Genomic DNA, 15,814 nt, shown 5'->3' on the forward strand with positions numbered 1-15,814 from the left:
CTCCCACTTAAGACAGCCACGTCAGTAGCTGCATCCTTCCCACACCTTGCTGAGAATCCTGGTGAGCCCAAGTGGCCAGCCAGTCAGCATCAACCCAGGCCGAGCTGCCAGGACATTTGTGGGGTTCTAACTCCCTGTATTTTGGCAGCTGCAGAGTGGGCGTGCTGCAGTCAAGCACACGCTTCCATCCTACACAGACCCCGCATGCTTATTTTTCCCTGCACCCTGAGCCTAAAGGCTTAGAAGGAATCTGGAAGATCCCTCTTCCTCTCTCCTCCTCTGAGCCAGTCCTAAGCTGCCTGCTTCCTTTCTGCAGGACCTGCCACAGGCCCTCTCAGTGTAAGCTCTTTCCCCACAAAAGTGCCTGCAGCCTCCAAAATAGTTACCTCCTGTCTCACTTTCCAACAGGCAATAAAGAAAGGAGACACTGCACCTCTCTGTCCCAGCCGTGTCACATAGCTAGTTGTGCAACTATGATCAAGTCCCTGAACTTACTGTGTCTCAGGTTCCTGGGTTTGGAATATGTGGCACATAAGGTTTCTCTCTGCTTTGAGAGACTATAACTCTAATCTAGAAAATGCTTCTAGGACATGATAGACGTACATGAGGTATTTCTTTATACATCCTAGAGAGCTGGTTTTTCTGATTCTCTGAAATAAACTTTACATCTTAAGGGCATCTGAAATCATGGAAGAGAAAGATGTTCATATGCATAAAAAGTTATTTATTGATCTTGGTTGGGAGTATTTGAACCAAAATTTAAAAATATACACATTAACTAACTAGCATGTGAAGACTTACCATGTGTAAGTCCCTACATTTGGTATTGAGTGGCCTTGTGAGAGAGGGAAGGGAAATCTTCTTTTGTTCCTGAATGGAAGGTAAAAAAGAAGGCAGGTACAAAGTAATTTGACATTAGAAAAATAAATATGTAGGATTTCATTTTAAATGGCTCATATCTTATCAAAGCAGGTGGGTATCTATGTTGAAAGGGAGAGATTAGAACATTAAAGTAAGTTAAAAAGACATTTTTCTTTAAATAAAGACACTACACCCATGGTTCATTAGTGTATTTCAAAGTATTTTAAGTATTTTAAAGCACAAATTTAATGCATACACTTAACACATTTAATATGAAATATACTTAATCCAAAATGTTTAATGTATTTGAAAGCATGCAAAATAAAGGAGAAAAGCTAAGCCATTCTATGTATTAGAGACTATAATCACAGCTGTAAAATTTCTTTTGATTATACGTTCTCACTAATATATACTTCCACATATTAAACTTAAGTTATTAAATTCTTTTGCTTTTTTAGCCAGCCCATTAGTGCACAAAACCATAAGCACTACAACATTTAAATTAATTTCTTACACAGAAAATCTCATTCTTTGAACTTTATCAGTATTAGTACATGTTTTAGACGGTCTCTGCTTTAATCGTTTCTGGAACATTCGTTCTGTGCCCGTATATTCTATCCAGCCTTCCAAACTGATGGCTTCATACTTGTCCGACTCTTTCTGTTCTCTTTAAGCTGATACTCATCACAGTGATTTTCATGGACAGCTATTACTTTTGAGGTCATCAAGAAGGCCCACAGTGCTGGGCTCCCTGTGCGGAGGCAGACATGGGTCTCCAGTGTCAGAAGAAGCAGACGTCCAGTGGAGAGATGCCTTCTGCCCTCTTGACATGCTTCTCCTCTATGCAAATGTCCTCTCGTCAAGACTGCCTTTCTCTCTTGATCTGCGTCCACTTCCTGCTCCCTGGCTTCCATTTAGTCCACTGCTAAGTAACTGATCTAAGTCATGACAATGAGAATCATAACAATAATAGTAATAGCAACAGTTGCAGAGTGTTAAGTCTGTTGTTCTAAGAACTGTTGTGTGTTACTTGTATTTATTCACTTAGTACCCCTGTGAGGTAGGTACAGTTATTATAAATTCTAATTTTACAGATGAGGCATTCAAGGCACAGAGAAATCAGATCAGGTTCTAGAGGTCACAGAAGTAAGCAACAAGGTCAGGACTAGAGCTCAGGGTGGACTGCACAGCCCAGACCTGTCACCACCATACCATGCACTGTCACCACCATACCATGGACTGTCACCACCATACCATGCCACTTCCACACTAGGGGGCATTTCAAATATGTAAGTTTTAGAAATCAAGCAAGTAACCTTTTTTTTTTTTTTTCTATTTAGTGGCTAGTATGATCTGGCACCCCTCCTGGATGTAAAAATTTACATAAAATCAACAAATGTTTTAGACCATTAAAAGTGGAAGACCCAGAGAATGATTGGTCCTGCTGACGTCTGTGCTCCCCAGTCTGCAGACTGTTTCTTTACAGAGAATAAAATCTCCCTTTTCTCTTTAGAGGATCCTGTGGTCCTCTTTTTTTTAACACCATAAATATGTCCAAACAAGAAAGCTGCATACAGTGTCTTACTGGGGTTCCAAGAATAGTTGGCTTGCAGCCATGGCCGGGATGCATTAAATGCAGCCTGCAGACAGCAGCTCCCTCCTCACCCCCCTGCTCTTCACACAGCCCTTCCAGCTCTCACCTCCCACATCCCACATGCACTTACTGTGTTTAGAGGGAGGTAGCTGTTGGGGAGGGAAGGCAGCATTACAGTTACTCTGTCACCCACTGGTTCATAGAAAATGCCTCTCCATACACTTAAATCCTCTAGTTCAAATTAATTGTCAGCATTAAATATTCTTAAAGATGGGCCCTTTTTGTAAGGCATAAGCTATTCTGCATCATGCCCAGACTCCCACTTGCTGAACAGGGAATCAAATATGAGCAGCTGCATCCAGTTATGGAAGAAGAAAGAGGAGCTGCATTCCTTTTGCATTCCAGGGTCTTCCTGGAGCACGTGACCACAGCTCAACATTTAGTCTTATCCCTGACAACTTCATGACACGTTTCATCTTCATACTGTGAGTAGGATTTTCATAGACTGGAGTTAAATCTTTTGGATGACAGCCTTTGTCATGCACAGGCTCAGTCCCCAGAATCTCTAGCGCTCTTTCTGATGTTCCGCTTTGCTGAAGACCAAGACGCTGAAACAGCAGGCAGGACTTCTGACTCATCTCTACCTGGCTTGACTGTTTTTGCAGGCATCAAGTAAAGAAGATTTTTCCAGAACCTTGAGTTATAAGAAAGAGACTTATCAGCTTTCCACTTCAGAACTCTGTGAGATTTCAAAAGCTTTAGGGATTGGGGCAAGAACGTGAAGTCACTGACAGATGTAAATTCAATTAAGATTATTTTAATTTTCCTTTCCACCAGCGCTTCATGGAGTCCACTTTCAAGTTCATACCTGACCTCACTGGACATATAACTTTCACTGAGGACAATGATTAATCTTCGGCTTTTCTCTATCAATGACTGGACTTCATCAACAACAGCTGAAAATGCAAGATATGTTGTATTAATTTAAGAGAACTGAAGGGTTGGCATGAGATAAAAATCATTTTGCATAGTCCTATCTTCTATCATTTAACTCTTAGCCTCACTAAGTTTTTCTTTAAGAACCATCTACTCTCAATTTTATGTCTATCACAATCACCTAGGTAACAATAATGAATACTTACTTAGCACTTGCTCTGTGCCACATTTTGTTTTAAATCTTTTATGTTTATTAACTTATTTAATCATCACAATGACCCTATGAAGAAGGTATGATTATTACCCCCATTTTGTAGACAAGGACGCCAAAGCACAGAGTGGTTAAGTAACTTGCCCAGAGTCACACAGCTAGGAAATGGCAGGACCAGAATCTGAACTCAGGTCGAGTACATTTTCTTAATGATTATACTGTCCTGCCTCTCCACATGGGCAGAAGAGCATGCTAAAGTCAGAATTTAAAGATTAAAAAACAAAACAAAATAAAACCAGCCATTGTTTTAGACCAGAGATTGGCAATTTCTTTCTGTAAAGGGCCAGATAGTGAATATTTTAGGCTTTGCATTTCATATTGTCTTTGTCACAACTAATCAGCTCTGCTGCTGTAGTTCAAAAGCAGCCATCGACAACATGTGAACAAATGCCTGTGGCTGTGTTTCAATTAGGGCGGGTGGCCAGATTGCACCCACGGGTGGTAATTTGCCGATCCCTGTTCTAGACCTCTGAGCTTTCTCGAATAGAGGTTTCAGCCAAACCTAATTACAATTGAGTATACAAACATTCTTTACTTTCATTTAAGAGCTAAGAAGAAATCTATTTTCAAAGTGACTCCTAGAGAACTATGGAAATACAGTAAAATTGATGTAAAAACAAGCATAAGTGCTTTCTAAACAGCATGCCTCCTAGATACAAAGAATTGCCACAAAAAGGCCACAGTGTTGTATGCATCTGACAATTTGTCATTTCATTCCTTCTGAGAAGTTGTTTATTACTAAACAGTATAGTATATTTTGTCTTTCTAATGAATAATATTTTCCCTTTCTAATGTGTAATATAGGCGGGAAAACCACCACCATTTCTTATGTGCTGCTATATCTTCAGTGTCCAGCTCAGAACTTGACACAGGTATTGCATGCCATAGTGAATGAATCATGTTGATGATGAAGACATTGGCATTTTTTATTAGCATCGGTATCCCGAATAATTTGACACCAGACTTCAGATGTTTGCTCTTGAAGACTTCACAGAAAACATGGAAATATTCATAAATTTCTTTTATTTTAACTGTAATTTTCTTCAATATATGTGTTATGGCCATTTGTATTCATATATTAATAAAAAATTGAACTTCATAACTATGATCTGATGGGAATCTCCTCTTATTTGTCCTTTTTTTTTTTTTTTTTTTTTTAACTTACTTTGGGTCATTTATAGATAAATGCCTCAGGGTAATGCCAACTCCAGATCTGGTTCCAAAAATGAAGTGCCCATTCCCTTTCCCCAAAGTTTCAGAGAACCATGAAGCCAAATGTATAGTCCAAGAGAAGGGATTACTGGAAGCAGACTAGTTAGTTCATTTTATCACTATCGATTACCTACCCGGTTAGTTACCTGATTAACTTACCTGGTTATTTCTAGTTTAAAGGACCTTGTTCATTTGTTTGTTTTTAAGGAAAACAGGCTAACTAATTCATTTTTTAAAAACAATATCTCCGCTAGTTTTCTGTCTGGCATTCCCTTTCTTACCTCCTCCAGGCGCTACATCCCTTTCGAATATGCACAACTTATCTCCAAAATGTTTCTCCAACACCCCGGGCAAGGTCTCCACAGCAAAGTTACGCTCCTCTCCATTCTCGGGTCCACATTCTTCCAGGTAAGACACAAAAGCACCGTATGTTTTTCCATCTAGGAGTTAAGGTTGACTCTTTTAATTAGTGTGTGAATAAAAGTTTAAGTACAAATTTGAGTTAAAGTTATAAATAATGAGTATAGAATCACTGAAAAACAACAGTTAAATATAGCATTGTCAAAACTCATATGCTAACCAAGAAATCAGTCACATATTTTTTTAAGCATCTGTTTAAACACCATAGAGGGATAGAGAGAAATACAAGCAATAAATCAGCGTACTAGAGGAATTTAGAGATGATAAAAGTCCAAAGAGCCCCCAAGTACCCTCATTCTACGAGTGGAAAGTGATTCTCTCCTTGGCTTGCTTGTATCAATTTCTAGGTCATGATGACCCCCTAGAAACTGAAGATGGAAACAAAAGCTGCAAGTTTACACCAGGGAGAGGAAGAAATGATAGGCACTAAAACAGTGTGTTCCCGGAGGACGTGCTAGGAGATTTTAAAGTCTTATAGGACATTAGATGTGAAAAGGAAAACTTCTGACCCATTGAAAGGTTTTCACTGATCATCATAACATCTGCTCCTATTTAATTTCTGATAACGAAGCAGAATTCAGATGGCTCATGGAACAAATTCAGAAGAAAATGTGTTTCCTAAATAACAAAGACAATTCTCCTAACTGGGTAACTAAAAATGCATACAATTCCCTCTTCTGGCTTCATCCAATTTACTTGAAAAGACAAAACAGACAAATGCACCAACTTGAGAAAAGTTCAAGCAACACATTCGTAGATGAAACTGACCACAACACAAACAAAACTAAGAAAATAAGCTGGCCAGAGAATAAGGAGTGATCCCCACGGACATGCTTTCTGAAAAAAGAAAGTTTTCGGTCAGTTCCTAAGGAATACAATTGACTTTAACTGGGATCAGTGGAGGAAGAGGAAAGCAGGAGGGAATGTTCTCTTTATCCCATGGTAACCGGTTAGATGGGAGAGGAGTTAGATTTTCCTTGGGTATGCTATTGGGATTAATTTGCTACTGAGTTGAAGTCTACATGGTTGTAATTGGATCCTTTATTAAAACCTAGTAGGACAAACATTCTAGGTCCATGTCCTTTGTGGTGCCACATCACTTATGCTCAACAGCCCAGTCCAATATCCTTAACAGCATTCAAGCTCACAAAACATTTTCTGTTTCTGACATAGGCTTCTTCAGTTCTACACACAGCATTCTGGTTCAGAAGTTCGAGTCAGACCTATTGCTGATTTAAAGCAATTGCTTTGCAGAATTGCATGTATATGAAAGATAGGAGATGTTGGTGAACATTACAGAATTACATGCATATCAAAGGTAAGAAAAGTTGATAAAAATAAAACCAGTTATTAGTTTAATTATTAAGTAGGTCCCCTGGATAATTCTCTTTGATTGCTGTGAAATATAGCTATTTACCAGTTAGGTGAAAGCTAGTCCTTCCATTAGTATTGTCATTGTGTCAGTGACAACCACAGGCACGAAAATGTACAACAATATGAGCACGCTTTTTAAAAAGGCACATTTTAGGCTAGCCATTTAGCTCAGTTGGTTACAGCACAGCCTTACAACACCAGGATCACGGTATTGGCCGTATTGGCCAGCCAACAACAACAACAAAAAAAGGCATATAATACTGAAATAAAATTATGAAGATGAAAAAGATTTTAAAAATAAATAAAAATAAAAAGGCACATTTTTCTTATAATTAGGGTACAACTGATTGCAGTAACCAGGAAAACAATTTGGTCAAATATGGGTTTATATTACATGTGATATATCTTTGCTCTTACCCATGAAAAATTACTTCTTTAACTATTAATTGCTTTCAAGTTCCTTATATCAAGCAATTCTCTTCTTGTAGTATAAATCTTCTAATTTATATTACAATTTATTTTAAATCCAGGTAATAAAAGCTTTAGTGGCTTTAAGAATTGACAAAGCAAAGTACTCAACATGAGGAATTTGAAAGCTAACGATAAAGTATATATATATAACTATCTATCTGTCTATCTATCTATCTATAGATAGATAAAATGAAACCATCATGTGAATGGATATTTGGGACAGAAGGGGTCAGTTAGATCGAGGCTTCTCAAACTACGTGTGGTGAATGAACACGGTTTAATTTAAATTTTCTTTTTTTTGAGTTAATTGGTTAGTTTCATTTCCAGTTGTCTTGCTTGGCTGCTGCGAGGCTAAGGCTAAGGCTAATGTCACGTATCCTGCTCACAGCACCAATTGTCTAGCTCTTAATCCTGTTCGTGACACCAATTGTAAAGCTAGGCGACCACGCTAGTTGTCGCAGCTCTTTTACCTGCTGGTAATCCTGCACCGACTGGGCCGATGGTTAAGCTAGGGCTGGGTCTGGAGCTCCCAGATCCCTCAAGCCCATTCACAGACTGGCTCACAAACCCTTCACACTCCAGGCTGGGTCACCAGACCCCTTCATGCAGGTCTATAAGCTAGACAACCTGCCACACGGTCCTTGGAATGTGCAGGTCTGTTAAAACATGGCCATGCAGGGCAGGCCCCCCGAGGCAGTAAAAACCAGCCAAAGCAGTGCCACTGTTTAGGCGCACCTACTCCACCCACACACACAGTGTTTACCAAACGACCCTGAACCGGCTCCAATGTGGGGGGAGCCTGACCAAATTGTTCCATTTTCGCAACACCAGTCCTTTATCAACTAATACTGAACACACTCTTAGATTTTACAGCAATATCAAATTGCAATGAAAGTTTTTATTTTTGTACTTCTATCTCCATTTCTGCCCATTTTATTATATCTTCTCAGAACCAAACTAAAATTGGAGTCAAGGGGCCAGGAGGAAAAAGTACTCAAGGCTCATAGCACTTGCTCCCAGAAGAACTCTGTGCAAGACCAGCTGCTGAACTGCCTGCGGCAGCCCTAAGACTAGCTTTATCTCATAGCTGCTGAAACTACCTGCCATGACTCTAAGACTAATTTTGCTTACTTGCCCACCAATCAAAGCTTGCTAACTACGCAACTTTCCAGTTCCAATGAACTTCTCTCAAAGCAATATGTAGCATTTCTCTTTCTAATAAAAATCTCAACCCTTTCTTTGTTTTTCAGGCATGTTGGAGACCACCCTGGTCTCTGTGTGTGCCCTGGAGTGCAATCTGTTTTCCCAAATAAAACATTTTTTAAATAGAGATTTCTCTCTCTCTCTCTCTCTCTCTCTCTCTCTCTCTCTCTCTCTCTCTCTCTCTCTCTCTCTCTCTCTCTCTCTTTTACTTTAGCAAGAATTAAGAAGTATGAATTGAAAATTATCTGTAAATCAGGTCGTACACAACTGGAGAGGGGAAACATATTTTTTAGTTGAAAATCAAAAAGGGAGGAATTATTCAATGCCTGTTCTAAGATAAAAACACTGGTCCATGCAAGCAGAGACCATTCAGAAAATATCAACACATGGGCCGACCCCCGTGGCTCACTCGGGAGCGTGCAGCGCTGGGAGCGCAGCAGTGCTCCCGCCGCGGGTTCGGATCCTATATAGGGATGGCCGGTTTGCTCACTGGCTGAGCGCGGTCACAAAAAAAGGACAAAAAAAAAAAAAAAAAAAAAAAAACCAGAAAATATCAACACAGACTTTCCAGTTTGTTAAGGCATTTCTCTCAAAGCAAAATCATCACATACACATCCAAGCTCGATGCTAAATTCATTAACTTTGCTAATTTATATTATTGAATTAAAAGTTGTAAATGTGAAAATGAATTGATAAAAATCCCAAAGAAACTAATATGAAAATTCCTTTATAACTTGAGCTAAAGAGGGCATTTGTACTTATGACCCCAAATCCAGAAATCATAAAAGATATATTTGAGTACATTAAAAATATTCATCCACATAGCACACCACTATGAGCAGAGACAAATCACAACCTGGGAATATGTGCACTTTTACTATAGAGAATAGGCTAATGTTTGTAAAATGTGAACAGCTCCTAGAAATAAATAAAAAGAAATAAAAGGCCTTCAGCCTAGTGGAAGAACAAACAAAGGATATGAATGGAGATGCTGAGAAAGGAAATACAAGACTCTTAAATGAAAAGTAGCTTATGCTCTTGCACGCTATGTGAAATGCAAATTAAAACTACTCTGATATACAGATGTTCCCCTATCAGCTTGATGAAAATTCAAAAGGTTATGGGTAAGACTATGGGAAGAATTTACTCATGTCCTTTGAAAGCAGTAAGTACTATGGCAGTGTGGAGGGCAAATTGGTAACATCTATCAAAAATAATAGTTGCATCTGTCCTTCATATTTCCAGAAATTTCAATTTGTGGAATTTTTGCTTCAGATATACTGCATGCATAGGAATCAATAAATGTATAAAGCTACCTATGATAGCACTTTTATAGTAATGAAAGATTAAACACATCCCAAATGTCCATCAAAAGGAGGCTAATGAACAGTGGTACTCCCAAAGAAATAAAATACTGTGCAACCCTAAAAAATGAGGGACTTCCTTATAAAGCAATATGAAAGAGTGTGTAAGGTAAAGAAAAGTTGAAAATAGCATGCATAATAAGTCAAGATTTGTCTTTTAAAAGGGAGGAGTGGAATAAGAATCTGTATTTATACTTGGCTGGATGTTCTATTGGTGAGGGGAAGAGGGGGAATCACAGGCAGGCACAAGGCTGGGAGGCAGACTTCCCACTGTATAGTTTCTCAGAAATTTTGTGAGCTAGGTGAAGGTTTTTTTCTTACAAGTACATACAGAAATGCACACATATAAAAAAAAAAAAAGCACTACTGCAATGGGTTAGTTTGATTTTTTTAATTCCGTAATTGTCTCAAAACTTGAGAACTTCTGGTCACCTTTAAATATAGGGAAATTGAGGCACAGAGCCACCAGGTAGTCACAGTAGTAGATAAAAACTTGCAGATCTAGGAAACTAGAACTCAGATCATTTGGCTTCTAGTTCACCGTTTTTACAGGTACATTACGCAGCCTCCTCCGCCAGGGTAAAGTAACAAGCCGTAATACGGTTCAATTCAATTTAAACAAACTTTACTGAATGCATGCACTGTATAAGGTACCTAGGCAGTGTGTGTACCAAGTCATTCAGACATACAGTTCCTGGGCTCACGGACCTCACAAGGCATTTAGGAAGACACAACATAACACACATGAAACAGTTAGAGGACAATTTCTTAGCAATACATGAGTAAGCACAAGAAAAGGTAGCACACACGAATCAAATCAACTCTATAAGTGACACACACAGTCACTAGGCACACTCCTGCCACCAAGATCAAAATGGCTATGATCATTCCTCTAGTGAAGACATGGCCTGGGATATCAGCCTCATCTGCTAGAAAGGAAGGAGAAAACATAAAAATTAATTAAAGAAATTTGACCAGGATCTCCCACCATCACATTGGGGTTGCAGCTTTTACCTTTAACTGTGTACCTGTGCGGATTCCTGGGGTGGTGGGATACAAGGGTGAAATACAGAGGGACTCAGTCTCAGCCAGTGGGTTGGGAACGTAAATACGCATAGAGGAGCATGGTTTGAGAAAGAGCTGGATGGAGGTTTGTGGCCTGGCTCCACCGATTATTTTGTATCGTAGGGAACATCATGGAGGCCCCTACACTTTAGTGTCTTCAGCTGTAACAGGAAGATGACAACCGTTCCTGCTTCACGTACAGGGCTGCTGTTTGGGGAAGGTTAGATATTACACATAAAGCACTTAATGAAGCACCTGGCATATAGCTGTCAGAATGTTAGCAGGTGTTTTTTTGTATAAAAGTGCCCTTTAAGAAAAAGGTACATTTCCCAGATTGATTTAGTGTAGATTCATAATGGATAATATGAGATAATTCAAAGGAATATAAAGAATAAAGTAATTTTTAACAACTATTCCACAATGTGGTGATGCCCATGCTAACGTAATAATGTTTCTTTCTGGGTTTTCTTTTTGTCCCTGAAAGTTTGTACTTAATTGAGTTCCTATGGTAATAACTCCTTATTTCTTAACATTATATGATAAACATTATATGATAAATTTAGTAGGTTATTAAAATTATAATTTATAATATCCCAATATTTAGATTGATTGTAATTTTGTATAAGTACACCTACTGCTTCAATGAATGTGTGCATATACACTTACCCATATTTCTGATTTTCTTTGAACAGATTCTAATGGTGGGGGGGTTCTAGGTCAAAGATTATAAACATGCTTAAAGCTTTTGCCATCTTAGCACAAGTTTTAGGGATGATCTTTCCAGTAAAATTAACCATTACAGTGCAAGTGAGCAACTGTGCTTGCTTACTAAGTAGGCTCTGAATAAAGCCAGGGCCTGGAGGGCCTGTATCTTTAAAAGGTGCCGCACACACACGCACACACATACACACGCGCATGCGCACACACACGCACACTGGCATGCACACTCTCCAGGGGGAATGGTGGATTGGGGGACCCCTATCCCCCAACCTACATGTGTGAGAACAGCAGCAAGAGAAATGGTCAGGGCAGAAGCCTCTAGGGCAGGGCGAGGACAGTCCTGCCCTGACCGATGAGGGGAATGGTGGCTGGTGGCAAGCAGTCACCACAAAATCCAGTCAAGGCCCATAGATCCAACTAAAATAACTGATTTGGAAGGCCCTCCCTCAAACGTGCACAGACCAGGGCACAGGCATCACCGGGGGTGGGAGGGTCACCTGCAGCAGTTTCTGTAGAAGGTAAGAGCATGGATTCTAGAGTTAATCAGGTCTGTTTCAATACCTTTACCTGCTGTGGGACCCTGGGTGAGTTCCTTCCCCCATTATAGCCTGTTGTTAAGAGCAAATGAAATCCGAGAAAGACCTTAGCACAGGCCCCGTCATACAATCAGCATGTAATGACTGTTAGCTGTTGTTACTATTGTGTGTGGTAGAGTGATGGCTGTGAAACAGGTGTACTAGGTGAGTCGCAAATGGGCACCAGGACAGCTTGACAAGAGAGGATGGCTTCTGGCATTTAGGTTCTCTCTGCCCTGTGCCTTCCATTTCTCACCAAAGCCAAGGCACAGTCATCTATGTGTACATACGTTTCTCTGTGTCTCTGTGTGTGTGTGTCTCTAATCTCACTCCTATTATCTCTGTGTCTCTGTCTCTGTCTCTCTCACTCTGTCTCTCTCTGTACACCTCTGTCTGTCTCTTTATGTGTGTCTCTGTATCTCTATTTCTCGCTCTCTGTATCTCTATCTGCCTCTCTTTCTCTGTCTCCATCTGTCTGTCTATTTCTGTGCACGTCTGTCTCTGTCTGTGTCTCTCTCCCTTTCTATCAGCCCCTTGGATCCTGACCTTTCCCTACATATCTAGGGAGCTGGTGGCTGAGCCTGGGAATGAGCAGTGACAACTGAAAAGCATAGCTTCTTGGCTCCAGACTCAGCCACTTCTGAGTGGCTACTGGGCCAGTGGCCCTGGGTTGTGTGGGCGGGTGACCTGCAGCAATCCATCAGGTGGGCCACTGAAAAAGGTGAGAACCCATGGATCAGGGTCATCCACTGTCCACTTGCCAGATCAGGGCTGGCCCAAAGAAGCAGCTGCAGTTAATCTTTGCTGAATGAGTGACCACACCCGAGGGTCCCCCGAGCCAGGTGTCCTGCTAAGGTGGCTAGAGCCAGCAATTATGCCCAATACTCACTGGGCTCATCCTACATTGATCCGCAAACTTTCCTCTGGCTGTTCAGGGTGTGCAGTGTGGGGTGTGCAAAGGCTCCTCTGACTGCCTCCCCCGTGACCCTCAACCCCCAGCACCTGCGTCCCTAAGCTTCACCTGCATCCCTGCTCTGGCCCCTTGGTTTCTACACGGGATTGGAATATGACCGTGAGAGCAAAGGAACAAACTTCGTGTTTTCATTCTGTGCTTGGAACTGTGACCCACAGGACTCTGGCAAGGGCTGAGCACCAGGTCCGCCACTGAATGTCTGTGACACAGGACGAAGCATTTCACCTCTCAGGAGCTTAGCTCTGGTGTGGAAAACGAGGCAGTGATGATCCTTGAGGGGTCTCTTAGCAGCAGCGTGCTAAGTTGCCACAAACTTCCAAAAATAAATCATTCACACCTTTCTTCAACAAGATGAAGCTTTTGGTGTCTGTGCCTCCCTCACTGACCACAGTACAATTATATAAAAAATGTAGATTATTTTCACTAATATTCTTGATCCTCAATATTGTTGCAGCATACCATTTGCCTTCTGTAAGAGAGGAAAATAATTTAACAAAGGCTTTGTTCATTACCAGCGAAATTACCCACGAGAGGGGAATTCCTGTGTTTAAAATACACAATGGCAGCTACTGTGTTGACTACATCACATCTTCCCTCTCTGGAGGGTAATTTTAAAGTGTGGGCTGCAATGAACCTCCTGCTCTTCCGTGGTGCACCAGAAGGGACAGTTCCATCTAGCGGTGGTGCTCTCGACTGCCTAGAATTAAAATACCTGGGAGATAACTTTGCTGAGCTGAAAATACGAGAAAATATCCTCTCTCTTGATGATATTCCCTTATTTCTCTTCTCCTAACTATTGGGGTTCTCTTCCCACAGTACATCTCCACTAACAGTGACATGGCTGTAAATTGCTCAGCATAGATACAAATTCACATCGTTTGTCCATGCAATCCTAAAGATTACTTTTACCTCATTAAGCATTAAAAAAATAAGACACCATTCTCAGACATCCCCAGGCACATGAGAAATACCACGTAAGCTGTACAGCGAGTGTCAGAAAATGACATGAGGCAACCAGTGGCAGCAAGCTCTCTTCCTCTTCCTCAAAGTTTCAACTTGCCCTGTCATTGATGCAAGGCAAATGCTCACGATGTCCACTTCCCCCATCAGTGACAGGCTCTGAGGGGCTCTGCCACTCAGCACATCCAGGTGTGGTCCCCGTAGGCTTCACTCCCCGGCAGCAGCTGTCTCTAGTACCTGGGACATGAAATCCCACTTTTGCCTCCAACTGCCTCAAAAACACTTTAGAACACAATCCTGTACAGAAGTCACCGTGCAGAAATATCAACCATCTAAGACCAATGCAGATTTAGAAGTAATCCACAAAAGTCCACCGAGAAGCCAAAACAGATGACATAAAAATCTGTGCACCCAACTATAAAGAAAGACCTCCTTGCTTTCCTAGCTTAAGCTGCATTTCTAAGAAGTTTGGTGAGTTGGTCTTTTTTCTGTCCAAAGATTAGAAATAGATCATCAGAAGGAGAAATGCAAAACTCCAGTGAAGGACAGTTGCTGAGGATAAGATGCCCTGGCAGGAGAGCCATGAAACTGAGCCGAATCCAGTACTTATCAGGCACAAATCCTGTGCCTGCCCTTGGTGAGGAGCCAGACCTCACAGTGTAAAGAGCTTGTAGACAGACAGATGGCAGCAAGAATTGAGACTTGCCAACATGATGACAAATAACATACTCAAAAATTATAAAAAGCAGACAAAAACCCTCATAAAGTGCAGCAAAAGTGACAGACATCTTAGGATCACCACTCACTAGACCCGGAGCAGTGTTTCAATATAATAATTAATAACTACAGCATGACTCAGAAAACTTTAAATGACCATACATTTAGTATGTTTTGTTTTAATAAGTTTGGCCATTCTCTAATGGAAAAATATGGGCTATTGACGTATTAATATGCATGTTGTTCAGAACTTTTTTGACACATTAGTAAAATAAAGCACTTAACACATTTTCCAAAAAAAAAAAAAAATGTGGCCTCAGTAATCACTCTTTTATAAGAAGCTATGTAAAATCTCATCCCCAACAGATTCTGACTAACCCAAAGCTACTTTTATATGGTGACACTAAAACCCCTCTTTGATCTTGTCAGAAACCTTCTTTTTCTAACTTAGATCTTGGCAACAAATTTCTGCACAATCCTTCAACCTAGGGTATGATAATTATAATCAGAAATTATGTAAATTATAACTATAATTTAAACTACCCAAAACACCCCATCAGCCACTGAGGAGTTCAGCATTTTTTATATCATATATATCATGGTAAATACCATATATCCCATATCCATACCTAATTCTCACTCCTTTCTCTCCAGGTATGTTAGGATTTGTTCCATTTCCTTTCCAGAAGTTCCAATAAACCAAATCCTTCTCATTCAGCAAAGCAGAGCAGTTGAGCTGTACATCTTTGCCTATGTAAAAGTGACAACCCAAGTTCTGATGTTAGGAACTCAGATTTCCCAAAGGTTTTTAATTAATATAATCAATGTTTGTTAACCTAATTAAAAACATAGTGCTAAACATAGTGTTTTGAAGTTTACAAGAACAATTATAAAGCGGAGGAATTAGGTAGCAATTACAAGCCATCACTAAAATATGAACTAGCTTCTCTTGAAATGTTTATTTTTAAATCAATTATTAAAAGTTAGGGTAGACAGGTGGACTTTCTTTTCAGTATACAATTAAGTAGGCAGTGTCTCATGACAACTTCTCAAAAAGACAAAATGGATGTCACAAAAAAAACAAATTAAATTAAAAAT

General features: G+C 40.2%; 1 protein-coding gene across 1 annotated transcript in view; it reads right to left on the reverse strand.

Moving 5' to 3' along the window:
• Window positions 1-3,004: 3,004 nt before the first annotated feature.
• Window positions 3,005-15,814, reverse strand: part of IL18R1 (interleukin 18 receptor 1) — a 34,623-nt gene continuing 21,813 nt past the window's right edge. The window contains 6 exon segments of the mRNA XM_063077837.1: window positions 3,005-3,411; window positions 5,156-5,333; window positions 5,922-5,938; window positions 10,510-10,632; window positions 13,377-13,508; window positions 15,326-15,466. Coding sequence (XP_062933907.1) covers window positions 3,005-3,411; window positions 5,156-5,333; window positions 5,922-5,938; window positions 10,510-10,632; window positions 13,377-13,508; window positions 15,326-15,466 — 998 coding nt within the window.

Source organism: Cynocephalus volans, chromosome 14 (assembly GCF_027409185.1).
Source record: "Cynocephalus volans isolate mCynVol1 chromosome 14, mCynVol1.pri, whole genome shotgun sequence".
NCBI lineage: Eukaryota > Metazoa > Chordata > Mammalia > Dermoptera > Cynocephalidae > Cynocephalus > Cynocephalus volans.